This window comes from Oncorhynchus mykiss, chromosome 29 (genome assembly GCF_057628025.1).
Source record: "Oncorhynchus mykiss isolate SJ-2025 chromosome 29, ASM5762802v1, whole genome shotgun sequence".
Lineage (NCBI taxonomy): Eukaryota > Metazoa > Chordata > Actinopteri > Salmoniformes > Salmonidae > Oncorhynchus > Oncorhynchus mykiss.
In genome coordinates this window covers 24,952,120-24,973,673 of record NC_143050.1, presented here as the reverse complement: position 1 = coordinate 24,973,673, position 21,554 = coordinate 24,952,120, and the positions used below count along the sequence as shown (strand labels likewise).

The 21,554-nt window shown below is 42.0% G+C and overlaps 1 protein-coding gene across 3 annotated transcripts in view; it reads right to left on the bottom strand.

The window, feature by feature from the left end:
• LOC110509822 (G protein-signaling modulator 1) overlaps nucleotides 1-21,119 on the bottom strand; it is a 67,477-nt gene extending 46,358 nt beyond the window's left edge. The window contains exons 1-2 of one of the 3 annotated variants that reach the window (XM_021590947.3): nucleotides 20,844-21,119; nucleotides 472-693 (exon numbers count right to left, since the gene is read on the bottom strand). In XM_021590947.3, coding sequence (XP_021446622.2) covers nucleotides 472-693; nucleotides 20,844-20,902 — 281 coding nt within the window. In that variant the 5' untranslated portion in view covers nucleotides 20,903-21,119. Of the gene's footprint in view, nucleotides 1-471; nucleotides 694-2,981; nucleotides 3,837-20,348 lie in introns of those variants that run through there. The other 2 variants (XM_090226884.1, XM_021590946.3) reach the window with 2 other exon arrangements.
• Nucleotides 21,120-21,554: the final 435 nt, after the last annotated feature.

Genomic DNA, 21,554 nt, shown 5'->3' with positions numbered 1-21,554 from the left:
GATAATTATTACAATAATATTATATTAGCTTTATTGATTTGATTATCTAACTGTTTGAGAGGTAGCTTCCTTCCTAGGACAGGGTTCCAGTTGTCCTGCTGTTATTGTAATTTATCAAGGCAGCAGCCCCCTGGCTTTGTAATCACCCCCCTGCCAGGCTACCAACTGCCCCCCTCTCCACAGGAGAGGCTTAGCCATCTGAGTTAAATACCAAGGGGGTCTCATCAACATTAGCAGTATCAAACCCTTATATTTTTCTAGCAGGGCAACAGGAGTACACTCTGCACAGTGTGCAATGAATGATAACTGTTTATTCTCTTATGCTTTATGAATGACTTCAGTATAAATATACATTCATTGCAGTCTATACAATTTATCTTTTAAACATGTTAATACCATTGGTTGAAATCCTTCAACTACAATTTGAATCCATGATCAGACATGATGTTTCCTGGTATTCCATGGCCTCACCTGGCCAGAGTGAGGTCATGTCTATGGTACTCCAGGGCCTTGCCGTATTCCTTCAGGTAGAAGTAGGCATTGCCCAGCTGGCTGTAGATGGCACTGAGGGTCTTCAGGTCTTCTGTTCCCACCTGCACAGACGCCTCGAAAAACGCTGTCCCGCCTTTAAAGTCCCCCGCCTTACACAGCCTCTCTCCCTCCAGTGCCAACTCCAGACACGAAGCCTCCATCCTGAACACACACACACACAGAGAAAAGTGAGAAATAACATCCGTATTATAGCAAGTCCGAAACAGTGTGCCTCTGGCATTACCAGCAAATAAAAACCTAAAGATCAATGTGTTTCTATTGCATTTTCAACTCCACTAATAATTGTGTCACAAACTTGTGTTAAATAGTAAATTTGCCCACTCTGGTCTTGGTGCTTGTGCTCTGGCCTACAGCTAATAGATACAGTGCGGTTAGGATAATGGATAAGGCAGTCAAGCATCAATCATCATGTCACCAGAATAAGACCCTCAATATTTATTCGAAAGAAACATCAATATCACCGTGCACTTTCACCAACCCGCGAAGTTCATCATAACTCATTTGTAGCCTAATAAACTGCATGGTGTCCTCAGTCATAGTGGAAGGACCACACATTACACCATCACGTGGCTCCAAATTTACTTCGATATGATGGTTATTATATCAATATTTGCACATAGGTGTTTCCACCAACATTTCCCACATAATATATTTTACCGACACAAAAAGATATCACCATGTCGAACAAACAACTGATCTGTCTGCATTTATAAAATTGTAGCAATACGACCTGTTTCCATCACAGATGTCATGATTATTTTTTTTTACAATATGACTTTACTCGCATAAAAACTGTGGATGGAAACTTGGTTTATGACAATGAAAAGTTTATTCCCGAAATGTCTCCATGGCAACAGTGTCTGAATGCATGTCACTGTGCAGTTACCACAGCAAGAGTGTCAGAAGAATCCCTGTCATGAGCACCTTGGAGACATCGTCCTTTCAGCTCCTTTATCACATCTATCTTTCCATAAACGCTACTGTTTAAAGTCCAGTTTATATGGTAAAGATAACTGACATCTTTCCTTCCCTGCATTGAGAAGGAGTGTCTCATCCTCCCAGAGCTGTTCGGCCCACACACTCTATTTCAGTCAGGCTGTGGGCGGCAGGTAGTCTAGTGGTTAGAGCGTTGGGCCAGTAACCCAAAGGTTGCTGGATCGAATCCCCGAGCTGACAAGGTAAAAATCTGTCGTTCTGCCCCTAAACAAGGCAGTTGTTCACTGCTCCCCGGTAGGCTGTCATTGTAAATAAGAATTTGTTCTTAACTGACTTGCTTAGATAAAGGTTACACATAGTGATGCAGGTCTTAAATGCTTCAGTGGGAGTGATTAGAGTGAAACACCTCATCTCCACACTTGACAATAAGGAAGGAGAGTGAATTCATGTCACTACACACAAAAACCCCATGCCCAATTAACATGCTCCTTGGAGAAATTTACAGAGGATTTCCTTGCCCTATCAAACACTGTCTTTTTGTCCAAGCTAAATATCATTCAGCAACATGAAGCCCAAGAGTACAATTATCAAGATTCTGGGTTTAGTCAATCTATTCTCTTTAGAATTACAGTATATGCCAGAAATAACTGCTGTAGAGCCAGGTCACAAGGCTCTGATGTACACAGTCACTCCACTCCCTCTCACATTCCAGAATGCTTTAGTTTAGTTACAATTGTTACATAATATGCCTAGCCTCTTCCTGGATTTCATATAACAGTTTTTGCCATACAAAACTGTCCAAAATATTTGTAAAGTTAAATACATCTTACTTCCACTGCCTAAAGCCTAATATGATTATACAGCGCAGTGACAGACATTCGTTTTCAAGTAAAACGAGTTCTACTTCATTCTTTTAGCACACGTGGTCTGAAGTCCATACCACAGAAATCTGGCATAATCGCTCAGCAAGCCTCATTCCTGAGTCCATTCCAAGACCTTCCCCCACAGTCATCTGAAAATCATTGCTACAGTATGACGAAAGCAACTGAAATTAACATACCAGCCAATGTGGATTCTGTTATCGTTAAAAACGCAAAAGACATGACACTGCTTCTTCAGCCAGCTCACTGTAGTGTTGAGTGTAGATTAGCCCCACAGTTTAATCTAGATGTAAATATGATTAGCAGCTTTCTATTTGACAGTACACCATTTCGCTGCTATTTACTTACAAATAACGTGGTATTATTACCAAAACATTACTCCTTTGCATCAAGGGATTCATTGGCATAAACAACTTGTTAATTAAGTTCTGTAAGATGTATGACACCACCTGACACTGATTTGTCCCAAATAGGTTGGAAATAGAATTACTTGAAATAAGTAGCCAACCGATACAGTATCAGTCAGCATCTACACTATATCTTGAGGAAATAGCATAATAGTACAGTGAAATAAAGTGCTACGTCTGAGCCTGCTGTCGGCAGGCTCAATACCTGTGTTTCTGTTTAGTGCAGGTCTTCTCCACATACACCCCCAGCTCCAGCCTTATGGGCCTCAGCAGGGCCTGCGGTCTGGGGCCCCGGTGGACCAGCCTGCACACAGCTCTCTGGGCCCCGGTGAGATGGCCAGAGTCAGACGACATGGGGTACCAGGTCAACTTAAGGCACTGAAAGGCCCTCCTTAGCCTAAGGGATATGTGTCGTGAGGTTAAACTTTAGGGTGGAGGAGAACGTGAATGCAAAATGTCACATATGCTAATGTACTACCCTAGAGTTCTGCTAGAGAATCCAGGAGAAAAACATAGCAATACTCTGCTCCAACCAGGACACACACAAAAAGGTTTGAGATGGCTTTCTGTGTTCCCGATAAGTCAATATGCAAGCAGATGTCCAACAGCCACGTCAGATTCAATTGATTATTCCAGTAGTCGAATACGTCAATGTCAGCAACAGTGCTGCCAGACCACTGGGACAGAAACCCATTGGAGATACTTTGCACGCTTTAAAGCAAAGGATAACATTTGTTCCTCAGGTGTCCTCAAATGCTGCCCAATAACTAATGATGAACCTCTGAAGCGATCCGAACAATGACAAGGATCCCAAAAAACCTTCAAATGTGAAGCCATAAACTCCTAACAAAGCGCAAAGTTACTCCTTTCAACACCGCAGATGTCTATGGATATCCACAAAAGTAAAATTCAGAAGCACTGTAAGAGGTAGGTTAAGAGGCGAGTCAGTAAATGACTGTATAGTGTTGTCCTGCCTAGGTAGTATTTTATGGTTCATCTCTCAACCAGCACTGAGTGACTGAGTGCTGTAATCTATTTCTGCTGAGCCACACTGAGAGAAGAGGAAGTGTCTTGGAGCGAGGATCCTGGGTAACAGCGTGTGACGACAGTGTGACACCAGCGTCTCAGCAGAACCAATTCCCAAGTGAGTGAGAGAATCTAATCCGAACCTTAATCCAATGACCTGCAGCTCCTCTGTGGAGGAGACACAGCGATCCAGGCAGTCTGGTCTAATCCAGCTATCTGCTGACCCTGACATATATTCTAACAGGCCCACAGCACATGGTCTGGCACACTGACCAGCCCCAGAGGTAGAAGGTGAAAAGCAGGGAGGTGACATGGGGAATAATACATTTGAAGGAAGTTTGATTGCATTCCCCCAACACACACCCATAACCTTGATATATTTACTAAAAGATAAACACAGGTTTTACAAATCCGAAACAAAATTGCAGTAAGTACACAATTGGTTTTGATCCCATTAAATCTGGAATATTTGGCATTATATTTTCGGCTGCTCCATTTCTTGCATTAGGGTGCTTTTGATGAGTAAAGAGCCTGAGTTATTTTATCAGTTCTCATTTGAGAGGCAGAGAGAGAAGTACAGGCCTCGAAGGGAAAACAGGACACACTGGCTGTTGGTCTCCCAGGGTTACTGGGTTAGAATTGGGTAAGATAAGAGGGCTAAGAAGTTTTGGCTAAAATGGATCCTTTAGCCCCTATAGTCTGAAGAGGATTAGAGAGAAATCTACATTCAACTTTCATTATCCTTTTGTTCCTTTTAGAAGAAGAAACATAAGTGAAAACGCAAAAACGGGTTTCAAACCTCTGGTATACTGTGACATAGGGGTCCACAGTCTCAGGCCCTAAGCCAACAAATGATAGAAATAGATCAATGAATTACCAAATCTTCACAAACAGCTGGGCCTTTGGGGTTGAGCACTCCCGCTGTATTGTGATCACAAAGGGGCAGTGACCTGAGTGTCTGATCACAGCACTGGCTTCTGGGTAGGCTAGGTTATGGTTTCTACCAGGCCAGTGTCTCTCTATTAGCTCCATGTCCACACCCCAGAGCCTTGTCTTTGATCGTTGGGCTCTCATGGCTGGAGGTCAAGATCAGAGTGAGAGGGAAACCCTGTGCACTTAAAACTGACCTGACAATTGTTTGACCTTGATGGCTATGCCTAGCCAGCCATAGGAGGATGGGATCCCTCTCAAAAGGTCTGAGTGGTGTACTACGAATCTGGTTTAAGGAGTTAGCAAGCTAACTTTGGTCAACTGAGTTCAACTCAGGATAACCAGTGACACAATAGTAGTTAGCTTTTAGCCAGGTACATTTTTATGGCAATGAATTTTTCAGAACTAACCACCTTCAGGGCAGGCTAACTCCACTTAGCCAGAATGAAGTGTGGAGCAGCAAGTTGATGACCAATGAAATAAGATTCCCTCCCTATCGCAAATATTGCGACATCATCTCCTTCATGTGAGGAAGACAACTGATTAAAAAGGTGCAATATGCAGAAATCGCTCGCCCATTTCATGGTTGCTAAAATTCAAACGTTTTGCCTATTTTTAGTTTGTGACAAAATAAGCAATGCACCCTATAGAGAATCATTGTACCATCTAAACCGCTATGAATTTATACAGTATCTTTTCAATAACCCAAAATATTGTATTTTTCAGCTGTTTGAAGCTGAAACAAAACTTAAGACTGGGAAGCATACTGCTTCTTAGACTTGCTTTCAATGAGAATGACAGATCTATAACTAACATTTCCTATGTGAATTCCGTAGGGTCCCCCAAAAAGTTACATAATGCAGCTTTAAATATTTCATTCAAATGTTTTTTTGTGTAAAAAATATAGTAACATTAAAATAACTATCACAGTACACATTTAGTAATGACAGGACTTCACGCACAGTAAAACTTTATACAAGTGTTTCCTCTATAGGAATCAAATCAAATTTATTTGTCACATACACATGGTTAGCAGATGTTAATGCGAGTGTAGCGAAATGCTTGTGCTTCTAGTTCCAACAATGCAGTAATAACCAACGAGTAATCTAACTAACAATTCCAAAACTACTACCTTATACACACAAGTGTAAAGGGATAAGGAATATGTACATAAAGATATATGAATGAGTGATGGTACAGAGCGGCATAGGCAAGATACAGTAGATGGTATCGAGTACAGTATATACATATGAGATGAGTATGTAAACAAAGTGGCATAGTTTAAAGTGGCTAGTGATACATGTATCACATAAAGATGCAGTAGATGATAGAGTACAGTATATACGTATACATATGAGATGAATAATGTAGGGTATGTAAACATTATATTAAGTAGCATTGTTTAAAGTGGCTAGTGATATATTTTACATCAATTCATTATTAAAGTGGCTGGAGTTGAGTCAGTGTGTTGGCAGCAGCCACTCAATGTCAGTGGTGGCTGTTTAACAGTCTGATGGCCTTGAGATAGAAGCTGTTTTTCAGTCTCTCGGTCCCTGCTTTGATGCACCTGTACTGACCTCGCCTTCTGGATGATAGCGGAGTGAACCGGCAGTGGCTCGGGTGGTTGTTGTCCTTGATGATCTTTATGGCCTTCCTGTGACATCGGGTGGTGTAGGTGTCCTGGAGGACAGGTAGTTTGCCCCACGGTGATGCGTTGTGCAGACCTCACTACCCTCTGGAGAGCCTTACGGTTGTGGGCGGAGCAGTTGCCGTACCAGGCGGTGATACAGCCCGACAGGATGCTCTCGATCGTGCATCTGTAGAAGTTTGTGAGTGCTTTTGGTGACAAGCCGAATTTCTTCAGTCTCCTGAGGTTGAAGAGGCGCTGCTGCGCCTTCTTCACGATGCTGTCTGTGTGGGTGGACCAATTCAGTTTGTCTGTGATGTGTACGCCGAAGAACTTAAAACTTACTACCCTCTCCACTACTGTCCCATCGATGTGGATAGGGGGGTGTTCCCTCTGCTGTTTCCTGAAGTCCACAATCATCTCCTTAGTTTTGTTGACGTTGAGTGTGAGGTTATTTTCCTGACACCACACTCCGAGGGAATGGGGGGGAAAAGGTGCTCCTGCATTGATATGCACACCAACGATACATAAGTGAATAAAATAAAAGACAGACGGCACTTCTAATAGCCTATTTCACACCATAGCTTCCTGAATTTGCAAGATAACTTTTCTTTCATATTGATTTCAGCTAAAATAACAATGTGGCACTGACTCGCCCGTAGATTGATGGTTCAGTATTGTCACAATGAAAGAGTTTGGCGTTTCGACTAGCCATGTTTAACATGTACACGCAGTTACAAGCCTGCTAGAGTTAGCGACAGGCGGACGAGCAATATCCACCTTCGTAATATGGATGAAGCCTTTTTCTTGGTTAGTAAAATGGTAGAATTATGAACATCCCTTAACCACCACCTTACTGGAACACTGTTTAAAAATGTAGCCAGTGAAAAGGCAAGAGCTTGGTTTTGTCTTGTTTGCGTTCTTTAAAATTGTAAACTGCAACCTACACTGCATTACCACAGCCTTTCATGCTTGTAATTAGCCTAATCTCAAATGATGCCACATTAGCATTGGAGTCCAGTAGGATTAAAGAGAGACAATTAGCTGAGAGTGCTGAGACGATTGTGCTACTGACTGACCGTATGGTCAGAGACAGGTCAGAGCCCTGAAAACACAGCCTGGAGACTTACGACCAAGTAGGCCAACCAGGAAGTAGACTTACCACGTAGTGACTAAAGACTGACTGATCTACAAATCACCTTGCATCCTAAAGATCTACTTATTATTATTATTATTATTATTATTATTATTATTATTATTATTATTATTATTATTTGTAGATCAGTCAGACAGTCACCATTCAGGCCAAATGAAGTTATAAACAAACATAGGAGGACACTCATTAAACCATATATCAGTAGTTACTGTATATTGGTCTTCTTGCATTGCTGTGTGGCCTGAACATTTATTCAACACAGGGGTAAAACGTAAATTATGTTTTCCAGAGAAGAACAGATCATAAAATGAGTTAAGACTATGAGGGTTCCGAGGGAGCTAACAAAAATATTATAACTTAACACAGGCAAGGTTTAGTTTAATATTTACCCAGGCATTTGATATCCGAATTGTCATTTGCACTGCAAGGTTACTGAAGCAGCCACGGGTGCATTCAGCAGGACGCAACATTTTGTTACGTTCAGACAGAGATACAGTATGTTATGGAGCATAAACACGCCTCTCTGTTAGAACAAGGAATCACATCAGCTCTATTCATAGGATTTCTATCTGCAACGTTCCACACTGTTTGGTTACTGAACACAGACCCAATCTGAGCCAGGATAAACCTCCAAAGATGAACTTTGAAACAGTCCAATAGTATAAAGTCCTCTCCAGGAGTGAGGTCCAAAGAAATGCCAGACGTACACCAGAGAGAAGGACATTTAGTTTCTGGTGGGATCAAAAGGGGAGCCATGGTTACTCAGGGCCAAAGATAGTATTTTAAAAGGAATAATAATATTTTCCCTCAGTGACGGTTGGTCTCTGCATAGTAACACTAAGTCAATACTGAGTCGCCATAATATCCCAGTAGAAAAATCTGTCATGTGGTCTTATTGCAGATATTGTGATTCGGTGTGCTAAAATGGGTAGTGGAATTATGGTTTAGTCTGGAAAGGGAGGGAATTTGTTATTTTAGCATGTTTCTTGTCATTGCATTTTTTTTTTTTTTTTACATTGGCTGTCTTCATGAATTACTTTCTATTATAGTTGAGGATGAGGAAACTACAACACACACAGAGAGAAGCATGTTAGCTTAAACCACTGAATTTAGAAACCTTCCAGACAAACAATAATCACACAGCATGTGTCATAAAACACCATCATGCCTCAGCCACGAAGCAGTAGGGTTGTTCCATCAATTCGGTGACTTTTGATAAGTCGATTTTACAAAACTTTTACATTGTCATAAAGAGCACAAATTCAACTTCATAAAAAACAAGTTCTCATCTCAAGAGGTAAAATTGAATTTTTTTTAAAGGGCCTATTAATTACCAAATAAAGTAACAGGGTTGACCGTAACAGGGTTGACGATTACATCTTGAATCAGCCATGAATCCACTTGTGACAGGGGGAATGGAAGCTTGTCGTGTACAACAGGAAGTGGCAATTGAATGTAAAGCGTCACAAAAAAATGCAATTGTTAAAACATTTCCAGACGGTCAATTTATGGGTAACAGGGTTAACATGTTATGCTCGACCCACTCAGTTTCCCAAGACAAAACACCAGAAAATGGCCAAAAAGAGTAGTATTTTAAAAGTCACCTGCTTTCACACTATCATTTGACTATTAGATGTTCAATGTTCCTTTCGAAATACATTTTAAAAAGGAATACTTTCCCTATATTAAAACAAAAGTTCAGTTCAAGTAACAGGGTTGACCTAAAAATGACACTCAGATGTAAATTAATCCCTAATCAGAATAAATAAATAATCATCTTCAGGAATGACTGTCAAAACAATAACCAGGGCTTTACAATTATGGTGAAAACTTTAGCAAGTCATTATTCATATAGAAAATCAGATTTATTGAATTCTCCATGTGTCTATATTAAAAGGGCACTTCATTTAATATGACAGGCTTTTAATATTGCTGCACAATTTCTACTTAAAATGTCAAAGGGATGCAAAAGGCACTATTTTCTTGGAATGACCCAGTAGCGTAAACATTTGTGTGTGTGTGTGTGTGGGGGGTCTTAAAATACGTTCATAAACTCAAAGGTCAAATGATCTCCTCTTTCCCGGAAACAATATGGTTACTTGGATGTCTCTTGCCTTGCATAAAGTTCCCAGATGTTGGCTGTGAATTTTACAAGTCCTATCTACATTATGCTTGCCCTTCCCTGAAGACAAGTTATATGACCAAAAGTATGTGGACAACTGCTCGTTTAACATCTCATTCCAAAATCATGGTCATTAATATGGAGTTGGTCCCCCCTTTGCTGCTATAACAGCCTCCACTCTTCTGGGAAGGCTTTCCACAATGCTCCCGAGTGGCACAGCGGTCGAAGGCACTGCATCTCAGTCTACAGATCCTGGTTTGATTCCAGGCTGTATCACAACTGGCTGTGATTGGGAGTCCCATAGGGCGGTACACAATTGGCCCAGCATCATCCGGGATAGGGTTTGCCCGGGGTAGGCCATCATTGTCAATAAGAATTTCTTCTTAACTGACTTGCCTAGTTAAATAAAGGTTAAATAAAAAATAAATAAAAGCCTTTCCACTAGATGTTGGAACATTGCTGCTGGGACTTGCTTCCATTCAGCCACAAGAGCATTAGTGAAGGTGGGCACTGATGTTGGGCGATTAAGCCTGGCTCGCAGTCGGTGTTCCAATTCATCCCAAAGGTGTTTGATAGGGTTGACGTCAGGGCTCTGTGCAGGCCAGTCAAGTTTGTCTTCACCGATCTCGACAAACCATTTCTGTATGGACCTCGCTTTGTGCACGGGGGCATTGTCATGCTGAAACAGGAAAGGGCCTTCCCCAAACTGTTGCCACAAAGCTGGAATCACAGAATCTTCTAGAATGTCATTGTATGCTATAGCGTTAAGATTTCCCTTCACTGGAACTGGCTCAAAACCAGGAAAAAACAGCCCCAGACCATTATTTCTCCTCCACCAAACTTTACAGTTCTCCTGGCATCCGCCAAACCCAAATTAGTCCGTCGGACTGCCAGATGGTGAAGCGTGATTCATCACTCCAGAGAACGCTTTTCCACTGCTCCAGAATCCAATGGAGGCGAGCTTTACACCACTCCAGCCGACGCATGGTGATTTTAGGCTTGTGTGTGGCTGTTTGACCATGTAATTTCATGAAGCTCAGTTCTTGTGATGACATTGCTTCCAGAGGCAGTTTGGAACTCGGTAGTGAGTGTTGCAACCAAGGACAAACAACTTTTACGCGCTTCAGCACTCTGCGGTCCCGTTCTGTGAGCTTGTGTGGTCTACCACTTCGCGGCTGAGCCGTTGTTGCTCATAGACATTTCCACGTCACAATAACAGCAATTACAATTGACCAGGGCAGCTCTAGCAGGGCAGAAATTTGACACACTGACTTGTTGGAAAGGTGGCATCCTATGACGATGTCACGTTGAAAGTCACTGGGCTCTTCAGTAAGGTCAATCTACTGCCAATGTTTTTCTAAGGAGATTGCATGGCTGTGTTCTCAATTGTATACACTTGTCAGCAACGGGTGTGGCTGAAATAGCCAAATAATTTGAAGGGGTGTCCACATACTTTTGAATATATAATGTATATACACTGTTTCCAATTAAACAGGTAGATGCTTCATCTATGTGCTCCATCTCCACACCTCAGCAGTAGTCGAGCATTATAATGCCAATAAAAATGGAATAAGTCTTTGTTTTGTTTGCGTGATAAGTTATTTTTTCATGACCTTTCCCCTGGAAAGGAGGCAAGAGAGTCATCGGTGACAGTTGAGTTGAACTAGTGAGAGAGAGAAAGCCATGCCAAATCCTAACAAAAAAAATTGTGTGACTAACATTGACCTTCCAACACACACACAGAGAGAGACAGAGAGAGACAGAGAGAGACAGAGAGAGACAGAGAGAGAGAGAGAGAGCAACAGACAGGACCAATAGAAACAAAGGTGGTAAAGAAACAAGAGAAATGCACTGAAATATAGCTTACATTATTAGCATGTATGGGTTTTAAGATGATTCTGGGTGTTATGATAATGTACTGTTCTCTTTGCTGGATCCTTGCTTGGCTAAGGAGCTCTGTGCTCCGAGTATTAATCCACCCATAATTACAGAGGCAAGGCTGGTTGTCAGGGTGACCAAAGTGAAACTCTTCAATGTTTTTTTCGCCTCATTACATGTCTCGGTTTTTGGCTGATTCCTGTTTTCTCCTTCTCACCCTTTCTCTCGCTACATATTATTACATGGTGTCAACAGATATTACTGTGCATGGAAATGGGTTAAAGATGAAAGGAATGTAAACAAAAAAAACAATACCACATCACATTAAAGCAATAGCAATGCCATATTTTCAATGCCTCTCAAATCAGACTGATCTAAAAGCTATGGCGCACTTTGATTGAGGATATTACAGGGCCATATCGAGGTCAACTGAATCCTCTTGTAGTCTATCTACATCAATTGAAAGCAATAGATAATGGAAAAAGAATTGTCATTCCTATTCTGACAGAGGAAAACCTCTTGATCGCGGACAGATGGAGTGCCAGTGTTTCAGCTCTGTGCAATATCACAAACATTAGCTCTGGGACTAATGAATAGTCATCTACTGTATCATTAGAAAACCGAGAGGGCATCGTTGTGTCTGCACTGCCCACAAAGCCTTGAATGCATATGAATGGAGCCCTGTCAATCAGACCCACACCGACAACATGGACAGATGAGAGGTAGGGTTTGTTTGGCTTGTGATGAAAAAGTCACCCTAGACAAAACCATGCTATTGACTCATCTGTGTTTGTCCCGTTACTCACAAACACACACATACACCCACCAGTGGCAGTCGTGCTGTCTAAAATGAGGATGATTCTTATTTTTTTTATGAGCGTGGTCTTATTTCTATTACAGCATATTGATTGACTGTCATTAGATTTCCCATTCACCCAGCTCAATGTAAGATCGTTAGGTTTAATCTACGACATGATACTGTAATTTTCCATCTACCCATCATGACGATGCTACAACCTTGCCTATGAATGGAAGTTTACAACGTAGGTGCACAGGTCGAGAGAAAAGATCAGTAATCAGTAATCAAGGTGGCAGACAGTGACACATTCAATAACGCTTTGCACACTCTTGCCTGCATTTAGCTGATTTAGGGTGTAATCATTAGTCCAACTGTTCCAAACATGGGTATCTATAGGATCCATTTGATTCCATTTAAGAAACGTTCTTCAACAGAATCGGCGGATTGAATACACTCCTGACCACACACAAACAAAATGATCTTTCACAGCAGCCACATACAAACAGCATGATCACTTTGTTCATTGTAATCAATGGTCCATCTAAGCTGCGCTCAGGCGAGCAATCGCTCCAAGACTGTCGTGCAGCACATGGAAGAAATATCAGCCCACTGAGAGTAGCACGAGATTGAATTGTACTCAACTTTTTTGAGTTTTCCCTGTTAGTTAACACTACAAATGTTTCCCTTTACTGTGCAATTGTGATCGGATCAACACAATATTAGCCACTTTCAATGCAACACACCGAAACAAAACAAAATATGCAAGAGATTTTGCTATAGGCGGAATGCTTCGGAGTTGGATTCGATTGCACACAACTCAGCCCGTACTCTACACAGACCGGTGCGGAATAACCAACCAGAGCTGCAGCAGGCCTATATGCAAATAGACCATTGCCACATATGGATCTATGCCATTTACCTTGAACTGGACTGTGCTTACAGCTGTGGTCCTGAGTAGATATGCTTGTTCTGGTATCAAAGCAAGAGCTGCATGTAGCCACGTGTGAACTTTTGGTTCATATCCTAAACTAGTTAGTGAGTTATTAACCCAGTTATAGATCCTTTTGTCATCAGTAATAGGGGAGTGATTGCTTCCAACAAGAGCACAAATTGTGTACAATTCTTTGAAAAGCGAGTCAGTTAATACTGCCCCCAGTCCCAAAAGTTGAGTAGCTTGGATAAAAAGGTTCCCAGAGTAAACTGCCTGCTACTCAGGCCTAAAAGCTAGAATATGCATATAATTAGTAGATTTGTATAGAAAACACTGAAGTTTCTAAAACTGTTTGAATGATGTCTGTGTATAACAGAACTCATATAGCAGGCAAAAACCAGATACAAAAATCCAACCAGGAAGTGGGAAATCTGAGGTTTGTAGTTTTTCCAAGTCATTGCCTATCGAATATACAGTGTCTATGGGGTCATATTGAACTTCCTAAGGCTTCCACTAGATGTCAACAGACTTTAGAACCTTGTTTGAGGCTTCTACCGTGAAGGAGGGGGGAATGAGAGCTGAATGAGTCAGGTATCTGGCAGAGTGCCATGAGCTCAGTCTGGTGCGCTCCCGTGAGAGTTAGCTGGGTTCCATCGCATTTCTACAGACAAAGGAATTCTCAGGTTGAAATATTATTGAAGATTTATGATAAAAACATCCTAAAGATTGATTCTATACTTCGTTTGACATGTTTCTACAAACTGTAATAGGACTTTTCGTCTGAACTTTCACCTGGACTTGCCCGCGCCTCCTGAGTTTAGATTTGTGTACTAAACGCTCAAACAAAAAGAAGGTATTTGGCCATAAATTATGGACTTGATCGAACAAAACAAACATTTATTGTGGAACTGGGATTCCTGGGAGTGCATTCTGATGAAGATCATCAAAAGGTAAGTGAATATTTAAAATGCTATTTCTGACTTCTATTGACTAAACAACATGGCGGGTATCTGCATGGCTTGTTTATGTGTCTGAGCGACGTACTCAGATTATTGCATGGTGTGCTTTTTCCATAAAGTTTTTTGAAATCTGACACAGCGGTTGCATTAAGGAGAAGTGGATCTATAATTCCATGCATAACGCTTGATTTTTTTAGCAATGTCTATTAGGAGTATTTCTATAAATTGATGTGGCTCTCTGCAAAATCACCGGATGTTTTGGAACTACTGAATATAACAAGCCAATGTAAACTGAGATTTTTGGAAAGAAATGTACATTATCGAACAAAACATACATGTATTGTGCAACATGATGTCCTATGAGTGTCATCTGATGAAGATCATCAAAGGTTAGTGATTAATTTTCTCTCTATTTCAGCTTTTTGTGACTCCTCTCTTTGGCTGGAAAAATTGCTGTTTTTCTGTGACTAGGTGCTAACCTAACAATCATTTGGTGTGCTTTCGCCGTAAAGTCTTTTTGAAATCGGACACTGTGGCTGGATTTACAAGTTTATCTTTAAAATGGTGTAAAATGCTTGTATGTTTGAGGAATTTTAATTATGGAATTTCTGTTGCTATGAATTTGGCGCCCTGCAATTTCACTGGCTGTTGGCGAGGTGGGACGCTACATACCCCAGAGAGGTTAAAGAGCTTTTTTTGTCTTAAAAACTTATTTGGGATAGGGGGCGGTATTTTCACATCCGGATGAAAAGCCCAAAGTAAACTTCCTGTCACTCAGGCCCAGAAGCTAGGATATGCATATAATTGGTAGATTTAGATAGAAAACACTAAAGTTTCTAAAACTGTTCAAATTATATCTGAGTATAACAGAACAGATACGTCAAGCAAAACCCAGAGGACAAACCATCCCCCCCCAAAAAAATTCACCTTACCACTGTTTTCAATGGCTAGTACTATAATTATAAGCCCAAGTCCTCCCAAATTGCAGTTCCTAGGGCTTCCACTAGATGTCAACAGTCTTTAGAAAGAGTTTCAGGCTGGTTTTTGGAAAAATTACCCAGAAATTGTAGTTTTTTTTAGGTGGCTCCTATTTTGGCTGTAGTGTTTGTTTCTAGGCGTGTGAAGGAAAGCACGTTCTTTCTTATTTATCTCTGGTAATGAACATACTATTCTCCGTCTTAAATTGTATTGTTTATTTGCGTATTAGGATACCTAAGGTTTGATTATAAAAGTTGTTCGACTTGTTTGGAAAAGTTTATTAGGAACGTTTGGGATTCATTTTGTATGCATTTTGATGGAGGGAAACTGAGTCGATAATTGACTGAAGCGTGCCAGCTAAACTGAGTTTTTATGGATATAACGAAGGACATTATCGAACAAAATAACCATTTGTAAAGTAACTGGGACCTTTTGGAGTGCCAACAGACGAAGATCTTCAGAAGATAAGGCATATATTATATCGCTATTTCTGACTTTCTTGTCGCAACTCAGTGGTTGAAAATGATTTGTTATGCATTTGTGTGCTGGGAGCGCTGTCCTCAGATAATCGCATGGTTTGCTTTCGCCGTAAAGCCTTTTTGAAATCTGACACAGCGGCAGGATTAACAACAAGTTAAGCTTTGTTTTGATGTATTGCACTTGTGACTTCATGAAAGTTTAATATTTAATTTAAATTAGAATTTGGCGCTCTGCCAATTCAACGGATGTTGTCGAGGTGTCCCACTAGCGGCACGCCTATCCCAAACAGGTTTTAAAGAGGCTGTGTTGTATTTTGAGACAGGCTTAAATAAGCTAATTACCCAATAGGCAGAGGGTGGCATAATTTGTCAAAATCTCTGTAATAATGGTATGGGAATAATAATGCATTTTATTTAGTATAGTTGCTTAGTATTAGTATTTGGTAGCATTGCCAATAAATTGTTTAACTTGGGTCAAATGTTTCAGGTAGCCTTCCACAAGCTTCCCACAATAAATTGGGGGAATTGTGGCCTATCCTCGCGACAGAGCTGGTGTAACTGAGTCAGGTTTGTAGGCCTCCTTGCTCAAACACGCTTTTTCAGTTCTGCCCATACATTTTCTATAGGATTGAGGTCAGGGCTCTGTGATGGCCACTCAAATACCTTGACTTTGTTGTTCTTAAGCCAACTTTGGAAGTATGTTTGGGGTCATTGTCCATTTGGAAGACCCATTTGCGACCAAGCTTTAACTTCCCTGGCGTCCTGAGATGTTGCTTCAATATATCCACATAATTTCCTTTCCTCATGAAGCCATCTATTTTGTGAAGTGCACCAGTCCCTCCTGCAACAAAGCACCCCCACAACATGATGCTGCCACCCCCGTGCTTTACGGTTGGGATGATGTTCTTCTGCTGCCCCTTTCTCCTCCAAGCAGAACGATGGGCATTATGGCCAAACAGTCTATTGTTGTTTCATCAGAGCAGAGGACATTTCTCCAAAAAATACGATCTTTGTCCCCATGTGCAGTTGCAAACTGTAGTCTGGCTTTTTTATGGCGGTTTTGGAGCAGTGGCTTCTTCCTTGCTGAGCGGCCTTTCAGGTTATGTCGATTTAGGACTCATTTTACTGTGGATATAGATACTTTTGTACCCATTTCCTCCAGCATCTTCACAAGGTCCTTTGCTGTCATTCTGGGATTGATTTGCACTTTTCGCACCAAAGTATGTTAATTTGTAGGACACAGAACGCGTCTCCTTCCTGAGCGGTATGATGGCTGCGTGGTCCAATGGTGTTTATACTTAAGTACTATTGATTGTACAGATGAACGTGGTACCTTCAGGCGTTTGGAAATTGCTCTGAGGGATGAACCAGACTTGTGGAGGTCTACAAAAAAATGTATTCTGAGGTCTTGGCTGATTTCTTTTGATTTTCCCATGATGTCAAGCAAAGAGGCACTGATTTTGAAGGTAGGCCTTGAAATACATCCATGGGTACACCTCCAATTGACTCAAATGATGTCAATTAGCCTATCAGAAGCTTCTAAAGCCATAACATCATTTTCTGGAATTTCCAAGCTGTTTAAAAGCACAGTCAACTTAGTGTATGTAAACTTCTGACCCACTGGAATTGTGATACAGTGAATTATAAGTGAAATCATGTAATGTCTGTGAACAATTGTTGGAAAAAGTACTTGTGTCATGCACAAAGTAGATGCCAAACTTGCCAAAACTATAGTTTGTTAACAAGACATTTGTGGAGTGGTAGAAAATCAAGTTTTAATGACTACAACCTAAGTGTATGTAAACGTCGACTTATACAGTATATCCTACCAATGGGAAATTAAAAACTGTAATATTTTATGTTTCACCGAGTCGTGGATGAACAACAATATTAAGAAGATACATCTGACGGGTTATACACTATCGACAGGACAGAACACCAGCCTTTGCTAAGACACGGGGCGAGGGCCTATGCATATTTGTAAGCAATAGCTGGTGCACGATATCTAAGGAAGTCTCAGGGTTTTTAAACGCCTGAGGTAGAGTATCTCATGAGAAGCTGTAGACCACACTATCTACATAGAGAGTTCATCTGAATTTTTCGTAGCTGTCTACATACCACCACAGACAGAGGCTGGCACTAAAACCACACTCAATGAGCTCTATTCCACCATAAGCAAACAGGAAAATGCTCATCCAGAGGTGGCGCTCCCAGTGGCCGGGGACTTTAATACAGGGAAACTTAAATCAGTTTTACCTAATTTCTATCAGCTAAATGTCCAACCAGAGAGACAAAAATGTTGACCACTTTAACTCCACACACAGAGACACTTACAAAGGTGTCCCTCCATTTGGCAAATCTGACCATAACGCTATCCTCCTGATTCCTGCTTACAAGCGAAAATTTACTGCACGGCCAGGCAAAACTCCAACACCATCATTAAGTTTGCTGATGACACAACAGTGATCTGAGACAGCCTACAGGGAGGAAGTCAAAGACCTGACCGTGTGGTGCAAAAAACAACAACCTCTCCCTAAATGTGATCAAGACAAAGGAGATGATTGTGGACGACAGGAAAAGGAGGACCGAGGATGCCCTCATTCTCATTGACGGGGCTGTAATGGAGTAGGTTGAGAGCTTCAAGTTCCTTGGCGTCCACATCACCAACAAACTGACATGGTCCAAGCACACCAAGACAGTCGTGAAGAGGCCACGACAAAACCTATTCCCCCTCAGGAGACTGAAAATATTTGGCATGGATCCTCAGATCCCCAAAAGGTTTTACAGCTGCACCATCGAGAGCATCCTGACGCATTGCATCACTGCCTGGTATGGCAACTGCTCGTCTCCGACCGTATAAGGCACTAGAGGGTAGTGTGTTTGGCCCAGTACATCACCGGGGCCAAGCTGCCTGTCATCCAGGACCTCTATACCTGGCGGTGTCAGAGGAAGGCCCTAAAAATTGTCCAGCCACCCTAGTCATAGACTCTCTGTTACTGCACGGCAAGCGGTACCGGAGCACCAAGTCTAGGTCCAAGAGGCTTCTAAACAGCTTCTACCCCCAAGCTATTAGACTCCTGAACAGCTATTCAAATGACTCTGTACCGGTACCCCCTGTATATAGCCCCACTACTGTTATTTACTGGTCTGGACAGTTCTGACCTAGAATACCTAGGGTGTCTGGTTAGACTGTAAACTCTCCTTCCAGACTCACATTAAGCATCTCCAATCCAAAATTAAATCTAGAATCGGCTTCCTATTTCGCAACAAAGCCTCCTTCACTCATGCTGCCAAACATACCCTCGTAAAACTGACTATCCTACCAATCCTTAACTTCGTTAATGTCATTTACAAAACAGCCCCCAACACTCTACTCAGCAAACTGGTGCCATCTATCACAAAGCCCCATATACTACCCACCACTGCGACCTGTATGCTCTCGTTGGCTGGCCCTCACTACATATCCGTCGCCAAACCCACTGGCTCCAGGTTATCTATAAGTCTTTGCTAGGTAAAGCTCCACCTTATCTCAGGTCACTGGTCACCATAGCAACACCCATCCATAGCATGCACTCCAGCAGGTATATTGCACTGGTCATCCCCAAAGCCAACACTTCCTTTGGCCGCCTTTCCTTACAGTTCTTTGCTGCCAATGACTGGAACGAATTGCAAAAATCTCTGAAGCTGGAGTCTTATATCTCCCTTTCTAACTTTAAGCATCAGCTGTCAGAGCCGCTTACCGATCACTGTACCTGTACACAGCCAATCTGTAAATAGCCCATCCAACTACCTCATCCCCATATTATTACTTACCCTCTTGTTCTTTTGCACCCCAGTATCTCTACTTGCACATCATAATCTGCACATATATCACTCCAGTATTAATGCTAAATTGTAATTATTTTCGCCTCTATGGCCTATTTTTTACCTACCTCCCTACTCTTCTACATTTGCACACACTGTACATAGATTTTAAATGTTTATTTTATTTTGTGTTATTAACTCTGCTGTTGTTTTTGTCACACTGCTTTGCTTTATCTTGGCCAGGTCGCAGTTGTAAATGATAAATTGTTCTCAACTGGCCTACCTGGTTAAATAAAGGTTAAATTAAAATAAAACAAATATTTAAAGAGCAGCAGTTTATTTATCGCTTAATTTTGGGGGGATTTTCTTAAAACTGCATTGTTGGTTAAAGGCTTGTAAGTAAGCATTTCACTATAAGGTCTACACCAGTTGTATTCGGCGCATGTGAAAAATAACATTTGATTTGAGACGGCCCACCGGTCACATATGAAGTATGGTGGTCATCCTTTATACAGTATATCCAGATTTGTCCTCAGTGTCATTTTTTTAAGCTAATCAACCCAACGTGGTGTTACTGCTAGAGGGGATTTTGAGCTCCACACACACTTTGTGTAACCATTATTAACTCAGGACATTCAAGTCTACAATAAAACCTACACATCATTCTTTCCACTGTCATACTCTCAGTGCTGTCTATAATTCAACTGCACATAATGTTTACCCTCAAAGCTGTGTGGAAACAATTGATATAGTACAGTCAGCAGTAGAGAGAGCACAGGGATGGAACAGAGAAAGACTTAGCTGTCTCGAAATGCATGCAAAGACAAAGGAAAATTAATGCCTCCCTAGACAGCCATACTGTTACGTATACAAATCCACCTACCACAAATACAGACTTTACCGAGCAGCTGTGTGCTCTGTTGTGTGTGTGTGTGTGTGTGTGTGTGTGTGTGTGTGTGTGTGTGTGTGTGTGTGTGAGAGAGAGAGCCCAATCTCAGCCAGCCAGCTCCACTCTTGTCCTGGTCCTATGTGGCTCCTTCCAGTCTGCACATTCACTTAGAGCCCACAGCAGCAGCAATGTTAGTCTGGGAAAGGAGAGGCTAAGATATCCAGGACTGAGGCCAGGAATGAGGCTTGGGGCTGAAGCTTTGACTAGAGTTGTAGCCTACTCACAGGGAGCTGTGTCTAGCTTAGCTCGCCCTGTCTAACGCCTCCTTAGGCAGCCAGGCCGAGACCCGGTAGCCCTTGTCTCTCAGCCCAGTCGCTCCTCTTTCCCGGACTTTCCTCTCTCCTCCCCCCACTAAGAACAGGCTGTGCTGAACGTCCAGGAATCCACACCACACTAACCCTCTCACTTCCCCCTTGGGTCGGTTCCTACCTCGAGTGTAGCCTCTTGCTGGCCAGATCCTGGTCAACAGTGTTAGCAGACTGAGCCATGGGCAGCCTCCTCCAGTAGCTAACCCTTCACAAATATTTCCTCCAGCTGCTCAAGACTTCCCAGTGCTGCAACTGCGTCCTTCCCAGCAGCTCTCTCTACCTCTCTCTCTCTCTCCTTCCCTCTCTCTCTCTCTCTCCTTCCCTCTCTCTCAGCACAGAAATGGCAGCTGCTGAGGAAGTGAGGTATTGTGCAAATACATCCATATAAGGCAAGCCCCTCCCCTGTTGCTGACATCACAGAGCAGAGAGTGATGCATGTTTGGTGTGAGTATGAGGGAGGGAGGGAACAAGCAGGGCTGCTGACTGCAAAAGGGGAAATCCCAATGTCTCTGTCTGATACATAGGTCACACACATACACACTTATGGGCACACACACTCACATGAATGCACGCACGCGCACAAACGCACGCACACACACACACACACACACAGAGGCTCTTTTTCTCACTCTTCTCTTTGTCCTCTTACTCTGTCTTACTGTATGCTGAGCGATAGCGTTTTTCTGGTCTCTTTTCAAAGCACATAGCTCAACCTGGGTTTTTCCCACAGGGTCTCTTCCCCAATTTGGCTTGCATCTATGCTTTTCCAGCTTCCTTTTCTCACCATCTTTTCACATGTTGAATTTAATCGTTTCCCCACATCATATAAAAT